The 12,411-nt window shown below is 40.1% G+C and overlaps 1 protein-coding gene across 1 annotated transcript; it reads left to right on the top strand.

Moving 5' to 3' along the window:
• Positions 1 to 256: 256 nt before the first annotated feature.
• On the top strand, positions 257 to 4,318 carry ZFP42 (ZFP42 zinc finger protein). Its single transcript, XM_058670406.1, has 2 exons — positions 257 to 324; positions 3,314 to 4,318. Exon 2 carries the CDS (start codon positions 3,412 to 3,414, stop codon positions 4,306 to 4,308), a length of 897 nt encoding a protein of 298 aa, XP_058526389.1. The 5' UTR covers positions 257 to 324; positions 3,314 to 3,411; the 3' UTR covers positions 4,309 to 4,318.
• Positions 4,319 to 12,411: the final 8,093 nt, after the last annotated feature.

The following is a 12,411-nucleotide window of genomic DNA, read 5'->3' as shown; positions in this document are numbered from 1 at the left end:
TGCTGTGGTGAGAAATGAAGGGTCTAACCTAGACGAATAAGGGCTGTACTGGGACATTGGAAGATCTGTAAAGAAAATCGCTGTCTGGCTAGCCATACTCCCTTAGGAGATGTCTTTTTAGATACCATCCAGGCATTTAGCTTTTTCAAACTTCTACATTAAATGTGTCTAATGATTCCCAGTAAATTAATTACATAGGATTGCTGAGTCAGACACCAGTACCATGTCTAATATATTCATCAATTCATTTCATTAGACAACAAAGTGCTGAGATTTTGGTCAACAACTGGAAGAGGCCCTTCTCATCACAGAGTGTACTTACAGGTAAGATGGACCTTACCCAAGCCACACCAAGACCTCTTGTCTGTGAAAGAGGCAGTTGGGCTAACATTTCAAACCCAGCTGAACCCAAGGTTCAAGGCAAGCCTACCTGAAGAGGGGATGCTGATGTTGAAATCCGGGTGCTTTCATCAACACAAGCATTAGCAAGTGAGGAGGATTAGTAGTATCTTAATGGGGGGGAAGAGGTGATCTAATTCTTAGGGGAGAGTTCATTGTAGCTGAATAGTGAGGCAGAAGAACTGTAGACAGCTAGAGATAAGCTTAAGGGAAAAGCAGGGATCAAATCAAATTGTACTTATTTTGTATAGAATAGAGGTGGAGGGCGCTGTTGGTAATTTATCCAAGTGATTTGGTTAATTCTGCAAAGTTGCAAGGGTTAATTAATTTATTTTTGAGGGGGCTAATATTCCTGGATAGTTTTCCTGGTTTATTTCACCTTTTTGAAGGAGTAATATGGTATTTCACACATGCACATACAGACTTTCCTTTGCAACTGAAATATGTTTGGTTCTTACCCTGTTTTTATATATATATATATATATATATATATAGCTCAAAATAAGTGTAACGATTCTGGTGTTATTTAAATGTGGCTAATTTGAAAGTATTTTAGATTGTTAATTTTTACCTCACTACTTACACATTAGTCTCTTTTTTTTAAGATTTATTTATTTTTATTACAAAGTCAGATATATAGAGAGGAGGAGAGACAGAGAGGAAGATCCTCCGTCCAATGATTCACTCCCCAAGTGAGCCGCAACGGCCGGTGCTGAGCCGATCTGAAGCCGGGAACCAGGAACCTCTTCCGGGTCTCCCACGCGGGTGCAGGGTCCCATAAGCCTTGGGCCGTCCTTGACTGCTTTCCCAGGCCACAAGCAGGGAGCTGGATGGGAAGTGGAGCTGCCGGGATTAGAACCGATGCCCATATGGGATCCCAGGTTGTTCAAGGCGAGGACTTTAGCCGCTAGGCCACTGCGCCAAGCCAGCCTCTTTTTAAAAAAGCATTTTGTATTTGTTCTTGCAGCAAAATATCAACAATAACAAGATCATTTATTAAGCAGAAAATTTACATTTAACAAAAACTTCTATTAAAAACATTATTATTAGAGCTTGGCACAATGGCTTAAAGCTGGGATTCCAGAGGGCAGTGCATGTCCCAGCTGCTTTACTTCCTAGCCAGCTTCTTGCTTATGTCCTGGGAAAGCAGTAGAGGATGGCCCAAGTCGTTGGGACCCTGCATCCACATGGGAGACCTGAAGGAGGCTCCTGGCTCTTGGCTTCAGATTGGCTCAGCTCCAGCTATTGCAGCCACTTGGGGAGTGAACCAGAGGATGGAGAATCTTTTTCAAGTGGACAGATAGAGATCTGCTGTTCACTCATTCATTCTGCAAGTGCCAGAAGCATAGTCTAGAACTATGTTGGTGGCCGGTACCCAATTACTTGAGAAATCGTTGCTGCTGCCAGGGACATCAGCAGGTAGGGAGGATAGAAAGAATCAGGACTTCAAACCAGACACTGCAATATGAGATGCAGGATTCCTAAGCACCCTCTTAATCGCTACACCAAGCAGTCATCACACTTTTATGTCTCCAAAATGTATTTGACCAGTAGCGTGATAGAAAAAGTGTATGAGTGAGAGAGAGCCCCAACGCCTCAAAGGCCTGCAGTAGCTGGGGCTGGGTCAGGCCAGAGCCAGGAGCCTGGAGTTCTGTCCTGGTATCTCAAGTGGGTGGCAAGGACTCAAGTTTTTGAGCCATCTCCTACTTCTCCTGATGCATTCTTGGGGAGCTGGATGGGAAGTAGAGTAACCACGACTCCAGCTGGTATTTCTGATGGGTGTCCCAAACAATAGATTAACTTGCAGTGTCACATTTACATTCGAAGAGATGAGGCTGGCACCATGGTGTAGCACAGTAAGCATCTGCATGAGGTGTCAGCAAATATATGAATGCTAGTTTAGGTCCTGGCTGCTCCATTTCTGATCCAGTACTCTAATAATGGCCTAGGAAAGCAACAGAAGATGGCTGAATTCCTTGGGTGCTTGTACGCACGTGGGAGATCTGGAAGAAGCTTTTGGCTCCTGACGCAGCTCCGGCTGGCTGCAGCCATTTCAGTGAATCAATAGATGGAAGATCTGTCTGTCTCCCCTTCTTTTTCTGCAACTCTTCTGAATAAAAATAAATTTCTTATGAAAGAAATGGTGGAAAACTATTCAGGGCCAAATTACCTTTGACCTTCACTTTAGCTTGCATTCCTAAGAGCTCAAAGTGCCATGTATTTTGCCTATCATTCTCTGGATCCCCAGAGCACAGAGCAAAACTAAGCATGTCTAGTCTAGGCTAGTCTACTTCACACCCAGCATCCTGCTCCTGTACCTGGGGAGCAGCGAGTACCCAAGTTTCTGACACCCCCTTGGAATATCCGGGTGGAATTCCAAGCCATTGGCTTTCAGCCTGGCCCGCCCTAGCTGTTGCAGCCATTTGGGGGAATAAATGTATAGACAGAAAGATTGTTTCCTGCTCTCTGCAACTCTGCCTTCCAAATAAGTAAATAAATCTTAAAAAAATATATAGGCATGTCTTTTTTTCTCCCTCCCCTTCAAGTATTTCAGCAACTGCCATTATCTCAGTGTAGGTATGTCTGAGTGCATTGTTTAAAATTATAAGTTCCTGCTTTCCATCAGCCACTGTTTATTCTAAAGCTTTTAGTAACACTATGCTACTTATTTTATATACTCATGAGGAAATCTGTATCTTGGAGGCACAGATTGTTGTCTATTTTACTGACCTTGACACAGGCAATGAATGTGTCCCCTAGAATAGAGCTAACACATAAGAAAAGCCTAGTAAGTATTAGATGACCAATTTGAGAGGCCATTATCTCTTGGGGAGAGAAGATGTCACCTTAGCCATTCTGTGATTTACAAAAAAATGTTAAGGCCTTTTTCTGACGTCGATTTGTTATCCTAAAGCAGGTGTTTGCTCAAGACAACTTCACCAGATCACAACTTCCTTGAAGTGTTTGGAATATTCTGGTGCAGATTTTCAAGGAGCAGGCAAGCAAGAAGACATGAGCCAGCAACTGAGAAAAAGGGCCAAGAATGGTGGCCAGAAGAGCTCTGGTGGGAGAGTCCTCCGGAGCACTAAAGCGAAGCAAGCCAAGCCGAGCCAAACGCAGCAGGCAAAAGTGGAGCCCCTTGAGCCAACATGGGCCTTCCGTGATGAGGACGCATGCTTTGCGCGTGACCTTCCAGGTGCGGGAGAGGAGGACTTCCCTGACTGCTACATAGAATGTGTCATCAGAGGTGAGTTTCCTCAGCCGCTCCTGGAAGATGACTCACTTTTTAAGTCTTTTGAAGGAACCGAACAAGATCTTTCCCAGCAAGTTCTTGAAGCAAGCTCTTTTCTTGAACGTTCTTTGGAATACATGAAAAAGGAGGAAAAACAGCAACTTCCTCAACAGGAGGTTGGAAAACATTCACGTCCCGGCTATTCTGAGTACATGACAGGCAAGAAGCTTCCTCCTGGAGGAATATCTGGCCTTGATTTAACGGATCCCAAACAGCTGGCAGAGTTTGCTAAGAAGTCAAAAGCAAATAAATGTAATGAAGAGACATTCGCTTGTCCTGAGAGTGGATGTACAAAAAAGTTGAGGGATAAAACTGCCCTGAAAAAGCATCTGGTCATTCACGGCCCCCGACACCACGTCTGTGCTGAATGCGGGAAAGGGTTCTGCGAGAAGTCAAAGCTGAAACGCCACTTTCTGGTTCACACTGGAGAGAAGCCCTTCCAGTGCACCTTTGACGGATGCGGAAGGCGCTTTTCCCTGGACTTCAATTTGCGCACACATGTACGCATTCACACTGGTGAAAAACCTTTTATGTGTCCCTTTGACGGTTGTAACAAGAGATTTATTCAGTCAAATAACATGAAAGCTCACATCATAACTCATGCAAAGGCAAATTAGAATCAGTGGAAAGCAAGATGGAAGAACTCCCCAATGGGACAAGTGTATTTACAAAAGTGAGATTGAGAACAAATATGCCTTTTTAAATATTTACAGCAAGGCGGTTTAAAATCAATACTGCAACCCCTGAAGGCATATTTTCCTGTTAGTAAGGTGCACCTAACTACTTTGGTAGTACCTACTTTTAGAACATTGTGTGTTCAAAGTTTCTGACAAGAAGGTCAGTGATAAATTACTTTAGATCATTGTCTTTAATGCATTTTGTATTAGCTGAATAACATTTTCACATACTATGAATATGAAAGTAATGTTTTGATTTTAAATTTTGAGATTTCCTATTACCTTTATTTTCAAAAATAGACCTCATAGTACCTCTAATAATCCTGGAGAATGGAAATTTTTGATAGTAAACAAGCGAATGAGTAGTTAAACATTTTTTTTCCAAGCTAGATGTGCTTTATTTTCATGATTTTCCTGTGGTGTCACTATGTTGAAATCAGGTGTGAGTGCTGATTTGTAGTGTTAAGTAATGTTTCAAAAATGGATGGACAAAGACTCAGAAATCTGGATTTTAAAAATGAAGTGTGTGTTTTAAAAAGATGACATTTATGTATCTTTTAAAATTAACAAAATGGGCTGGTACAGTGGTGTGGTGAGTTAGTGTGCTTCTTGCAAGCACAGACATCCTCTGTGGGTGTCCAGTTTGTGTCCTGGCTTCTCCACTTTTGATCCAGCTCTCTGCTTCAGATCTGGGAAGGCAGTGGAGGATGGCTGAAGACCTTGGGTTTTTGTCGCACATGAGACCAGAAAGAAGCTTCTGGCTTCAATTAGCTCAGCTTTGGCTGATGCAGCTATTGGGAGTGAATCAATGTATGGAAGACCTCACTGTCTCTCCTTCTATAAAAATATGCCTTGTAAATAAAATAAATCTTTAAAAATTAACAGAATTGCACTGATGTTCTGTATGGGTGAAAATTTGCTGTCATTTAAGATAAAAATTGTTGCAGCCATTGTGGAAGATATTATCATGTCTTTCTTGGAAGTTAGAAATGGAAAAATCAGCCTGTTGTCTGGACTGCTTTCTTCAGAGGGTTGTGAGACAAAAGAGCTGTGCTCCTAGCTTCTCTGTTTGAAGAGAGTTTATACATGGTTGTGTTCAAGTTTCTATGGTGTCCTCTCTCTTCATCTCCCCCCACCCTTGTACTTGTCTGTATCCAATTCCCTGTTACAGGTGCACCAGTGATAATGTATTAGAATATGTCCCAGAGGCTTCATTTTTAACATTGTGACTTCTGTAAAGATTCCATCTCTACTATTAAAGTCACATTCTGAGGTACTGGAAATGAAGATTTTAGTTTAAGAGTTTTGGAAGGGCTATTTCAAGACATAATGTATATTACTTGAGACCTAGTAACTAATTCCTAAAATGCTATTTAACAGAAATATTACCCTAACACACACAAGTATTTATTTGTTTAAGGGAGAAAATTAACAAAAATCTTGAAATATGCATTAAGAGGAAGAGATTATATTGTATAGAAAAGAAGCACATATCCTCAAAGCTTGGTTAGAGGGGAAGGAAAGGCCATAACTAGAGGAAAATGGTTAAGAAGTTTGGTTTTTTTTTTTTTTTTAAGATTTATTTTATTTTTATTACAAAGTCAGATATACTGAGAGGAGGAGAGATAGAGAGGAAGTGGAGCTGCCGGGATTAGAACCAGCAGCCATATGGGATCAAGGCGAGGACCTTAGCCACTAGGCCACGCTGCCAAGCCCAAGAAGTTTGTTTTTAATAAGTGGGATAGACTGGTGTATTTATATGCTGTAGCAGAAAATTCTATGAAAATTATTAAATGTGGATATTGGGGGAATTGTCCAAATGTAGATACGAATAAAATTTAATACAGTAGTTAACTTACTGTTATGATTTAAAAGTGGTTCTTGGGGCTGCTTTTGTAGTACAGTTGGCTACACTTCAGTGAATGACCCCTGGTGCCTGGTTGCTTCACCTCCCATCCGGTTCCCTGGTAATGCAACTGAAAGCCTGGAAAGATGGCTCAGCTGCTTGGATCCCTGCAGCAACACATGAGACATTGACTTCTATAGTTCTAGGCTCTTGGCCATTGAGACCATTTGGGAGATGAACCAGTCAATGGAAGACAGCTCTGTAACTCTTTCAAATAAGTAACTTTAAAATGATTTTTAGGTTAGAATCAACCTATATTGGGTAGAGAAATGTGTGTCTATTAAACTTGGGATTCATTTTCCTCTAAAAATTAGTATTCTAAATAGGTATAGTTAAAATACTCTAATTCTCTGATTTTAAAGTTTAAGAAACTTGGAAGTTCTGCTAATAGGTATTGTAAGGGAAAGCAAACCAATACACAAAATAAGCAAGTCAAGCTTAAGATGACTCTTGAATTTAAGAAATAACAAAATGAAAAATATAATTTTAGCTAAAATAACAAATAAAAGATTTACGTTGCTGCTATAGATTCTTACGGAAGTTTAAGTCTAAAATACATTTGGTTTGACATTTCTGTAGGAATGGGAGTGTTTAGTCCAAATGAAGAGGAATATTGGACACATAATCCATGTATAAGTCTGGAAGTTTCTTCAAATTAAACACTTGAGCATAGGGTTTAGGTTATGGCTTTGGTATTTGATCAAGATGATAGAGTATATGTTTGCTAATTTTTGCTTTGGTAGCAGTGTGTTTGATTTGGCTCTCCATGGATTTCTGCTTCACAGCTGAATGATGACAAAGTGAAAGAAGGCTTAGCAGAAGACAGCTGTAAGGAGGGAGCGACCCAAACCAGACATGTCAGCAGCAGGGTGTAAGCCCCACGCTCTTGAGAACTGAGGCTCCGGGCATCAAAAGGGATCCAGACTGGCTTCCTGCCTCCCAGTGAAACCTGTTGTCATTTCATAGAATCCTTTCTCTGGAGCTGAAGTGTTCAGAAGCTCAGTGTATGCAATCCTAAAGATTAGATGTTTAAAGAACAGCAATCTGAGGAAATGCTAGGGTAGCTGGATTTCAAGGCTTAGTTAAATCCTGATTTGGGAATAGGATGCTACTTGGCTAGCCTCATAGCTGGTTTTTTTGTTTTTAACCCCTAAAATCACTAGGAATGTAAGAAGCAGGATATGGATACAGTGGAAAAAGGAAAAGGAGATGTAATGACAGTATATCATCTGAAATATTTGTTAATGTCTCAGAAATGTGCAAACATTCATATAGAGATGAACACAGAATAATAGAATAGATAATCAGAGAACACTGGAAAAAGTCCGTCTAGGGAGTTACATGCTTCTCCATGCAGGCAGTTTAGAAACCCCAAATTCTGATGAATGAAGAGGTATTTTTCTGTTTTTGGTAGTTTTGTTATTATTATTCTGGCATCATGGCCTTTATCTTTCTCTTTCGTTTTTGTTTTTAGCACCCAAACCTCAATAGTAGGAAGGTTTCACCACAGAGAGGTTTTCTACAAAAAAACTGCAACTTAACATTTGTATTTTTAAGTTTTTCTGTGTAATTAAACTCTACGACACGTTTAGCCATTAATAGTGAAATGATTAAGCAAATTAAATCTACAGTTCCCTGCCTATAAGGACATTAGCAATCTACTCTGAGCAAGTTTTCCATGTACGACACTATATAGTTAGCTGATATTCTCAGGCCGTCCTTTGGAGCTCTAGATTTCCAGGATATAGACGTGCCCTTTGCTTGCTTCCTCCTCTACCCCACCACCTGCTGTCTACCTGTCCACTCTGCTCCTAATTGTTCAGGGTTTTGCTTTTGCTTTTACTTTGCACAGATAAGTGTGATCATGCAGTATTCTTTGTGTATCTGGATAAATTCTCTTAGCATAATGTCACCAGGCTTATCTACATGGTCACCATTGTCCTTCATTTTTAAATAATGCATTGTATTCTGTTATATGTATATAAACATAGCACTATTTATTCCTGCATCCAATGATGGATACTTGAGGCATTTCTATACTTTGGTTTTTGTAAATTATGGTGCAAAATTAATGTAGGAGTACAGATATGTCTATGGGGCAATAATTTTGTTTCTTTGGTTATATACTAACACTGGGCTGGTTGGGTAATATCGCAATCTGGTTTTTGATTTTTCAAGGAACTTCATGCTGTTTTCACAATAAACATAAAAATATTTTTATTTTTTTCTCTATAACCTCTGGTTTTTTGATAGCCATACTATCAGATGTGAGATGTTAGCTACTTGCATTTATTATTGATAATTATTTAGAGCATTTCTTCAAATACCCGTTAAATGATTAGATGAGTGCATCTTTTAAGAAATGCCTACTGAGGTTCTTGTCTGGTTTTAAACCTTTCTATTTGTTTCAATTGCAATTACCTGAATTGTATCAGTATTTTATGTATTTTTTAACATGTTTGTAAATGTTTTCTCCCAGTTCCAAGACTGTCATTTTTTTTTTTTTCTAATTTGAAGGCAGACTTGCAGAGGGAAAGATGTTCCATCTGTTGCTTCACTCCCCAAATGGCCATATTAGCCGAAGCTGAGCCGAATTGAAGCCAGGAGCTTCTTCTGGTCTCTCACATGGAATCATGGGCCCAAGAATTTGGGCCATCTTTCACTGCCTTCCCAGGCCGTAAGCAGGGAGCAGGATGGGAAGTGCAGCAGCCAAAACGTGAACCAGCGCCCAAACGGGATCCCAGAGCTTTGGGAAGGATTGGCCAATTGAATCATTGCTCTGGGCCTAGACTGTCACCTTTTAGCTTGTTGATTGTTTCCTGTGCTGTGCAGATTTTTTTTAATTTGCTATAATCCCACTTATATAGTTTTGCTATTTTGCCTGAGCGAATGATATAAGATACAAAAAAAAATCCTTGCCAAAGCTACTATCAAAGTATTTTCCCTGTATTTTTCTTTCGAGGTCTCTACTGAAATCCATTTTAGGTTTTTTTTTCTTTGTATGGTATAACAGCCCAGCTATACTCTTTTGCATGTGAAATATCTAGGTCTTCTGGCACCATTCATTGAGGCATATTCCTTCACCATTGTGTTTTAGTACCCTTCTCAAAAATTGATGGCATAGGCTTGCATTTGTTATGGGGCTTTCCGTTCTGTTCACATTGGTCAATGTGCTTTTATGTCATCCGCCAGCACAGTTCTAACTACTGTAGCTTGGTAAGACACTTGAAATTGGGGAGTATGATGCCCCGCATTACTTTTGCAGTAGTGTTTTGTTTACTTGGTTTCACATGAATTTACAAATATTTTTTCAGAATCTATGGCAAGTGACATTGAAATTTTGATAGGGAATACTTGAATTTTAATTTGTACCTCAGTGTACAAATTTTTTTCTTCAATGGCTAAATTTATTACAATTTTTTAATCCCCTTCCTTAGTATCAAATGGGAGTCCTATCTTACTATTTTTGAATATCCAGGTAGGTTATTGGCAGTGTAACAAATTTAATTGATTCACTGAAAATCATAAATAAGACAAGTTCAATAAAAGAATACAGAGTGATCTGTTTGTTACATGAAAAACACGTGAACGGGCCCGGCGCAGTGGCCTAGCAGCTAAAGTCCTCGCCTTGAATGCCCCGGGATCCCATATGGGCATCGGTTCTAGTCCCGGCAGCTCCACTTCCCATCCAGCTCCCTGCTTGTGGCCTGGGAAAGCAGTTGAGGACGGCCCAAAGCTTTGGGACCCTGCACCCGCTTGGGAGACACGGAAGAAGTTCCTGGTTCCCGGCTTCGGATCGGCACGCACTGGCCGTTGCGACTCACTTGGGGAGTGAAACATCGGACGGAAGATCTTCCTCTCTGTCTCTCCTCCCCTCTGTATATCTGGCTTTGTAATAAAAATAAATCTTAAAGAAAAACATGGGAACACATTCAATTCATCAAAAGTACCACTACTTTTTTTTTTTTTTTTTTTTTTACTATTATTTACTTTCTATGTTTGTGAAAGGCAAAGAAGGTTCCTTCTCACTTCCCAGGTTCCCCAGATGTTCACACCAGGCACAGTGGAGTCCGGATGGTGCTATGAGCAGGAAGCCAATCCCAGTATCCTATGTGGTGGTAAGAAGCCAAGTATTTGACCTGTGGTCTGCTCCCCCCCAGGCTGCATTAGCAAGGTTCTGGGACATGAGCAGTCTAGGAATTCCAGTACAGGTTATGTCTCCAGAGCAGCTTAACCTGCTGTGCCACAATGTTACCCCAATCCCTACTCTGAGATTTTGCAACTGTTGCATTTTGTTTCATTTTTATTAATAATGAAAATGTTTAATTATCCTTTTTTGTTTATTTTTTAAATTTCGTTTAAAAGGGACAGGAGACTGAAGGCCTGTTCATTGTGTAATATCTTGGATAATGAAGAGGTAACTTGTGTTGAGAATTACAATATTCTCTACCAAGACTGATTTCAAAGTTAAAAATACATTTCTATCCTGTATTTCTGGCTTAAGTTAATTTCTCCCATCTTTGAGATCGGTGCGCCAGTCTCCCAATAATACCTGACTTCTGTTTTACTATAGCTGCAGTATACAGTGGTGGATTTAAAAGTTTCAGAATTTCTCTCAAAAGCAGCTGTGAGGTTTCTATATCAATTTCCTGCCAGGTAATAACATGAATATGCACAAATCCATGTGTGCTTGTATTTTAATTACCTAATGCACTCGCTTTGGCTGAATAAATTGCATGACTGCATGCTACTTTGTACACAGAACAGTGCAAGTTATATTAAAAATCCATTATTTTTGCAACTCTGAGCATGAGACTATAATTAAAAGGCAATTGTATGGAATTAGCTTTGAGAGTACAAGAGATCAAGCAAGATTTGGTCAATGAGCATTAATGTTTAACATGTGGTTTTTATTAGGTCTTTTGCTTCTTCTCTCTAAGACTCCAGAGTCATGTTTCTTAGTTGTCAGTGGACCAGATTTGTGTGAACACCTGTACAGTGCTTTATTTTCCATGTGGCTTAGCTGTATCGATAAAACAAGCCCAGGTAACTTCTGTGGCTTTAATAAATCAAAAGTATTAGATAGGTTAGAATGATATCCTTGGAATTAGAATTAATAAACTTTTCTTAATGCTCGTAAGAGCTTAGTTATATGCCACAACAGTACAGTATATGTTCCCTGCAATTTGAAACATTGGTCACCGATGCACTTGAAGAAATCGAAGAAATAGGAAAACAAGAGATTTTTGGTTACCACTGTTAAACCCAAAATGTTAAAGTTGTATAAAATATGTGTGTTACATCCTTGTGTGAAACAGCAAATATTGGCATACTGCTGAGGACTTGGCATAACAGAGATACTGCTGAATGGGGAGAGTTTTGTGTTTAGATAGTGCGTATGCCTAATAGACCATCCACAAGGCAGATTAAAGATGACTTCATTCTTTGTCTCCTCTTTTTTAAAAAAAAGATTTATTTTATTTTTATTGGAAAGTCAGATACACAGAGAGGAGGAGAGACAGAGAGGAAGATCTTCCTTCACATGATTCACTCCCCAAGCAGCTGCAATGGCCCGAACTGCACCGATCCAAAGCCAGGAGCCAGGAGCCTCTAACGGGTCTTCCACATGGAAACAGGGTCCCAAGGCTTTGGGCCATCCTCGACTGCCTTCCCAGGCAACAAGCAGGGAGCTGGATGGCAAGCAGGACCTCCGGGATTAGAACCAGTGCCCAGATAGGATCCCAGCACCTGCAAGGCAAGGACTTTAACTGCTAGGCTACCACACCCGGCCATGTCTGCTTAAGAAATAAAATCATGGAGGGTAGCATTTGGTGCCTTGATTAGGATACTCATATATAATGTCAAGAATGCTTAGGCTTAAATCCCAGCTTCACTTCTGATTCTAGCTTCCTGTTAAAATATCACACTGTGGGAAGTAGCAAGTGATGGTTCATGTGCTTGGGTTTCTGTTACCCTTCAGCCCCCCCCAGAGACGGCACACTGCATCTCTTGTAATAGGTCAATGAAAGAATGGAGGTGTTAGATTTGTTAACTAGTTTGATTAAATTATTTTTCATTTTTATTCATGGGTCATGATATCTCTTAACACCCCACAAATTGTACCATTATATATTGTC

This window comes from Ochotona princeps, chromosome 11, assembly GCF_030435755.1.
Source record: "Ochotona princeps isolate mOchPri1 chromosome 11, mOchPri1.hap1, whole genome shotgun sequence".
Lineage (NCBI taxonomy): Eukaryota > Metazoa > Chordata > Mammalia > Lagomorpha > Ochotonidae > Ochotona > Ochotona princeps.
This window is presented reverse-complemented; position numbering and strand designations above follow the sequence as displayed.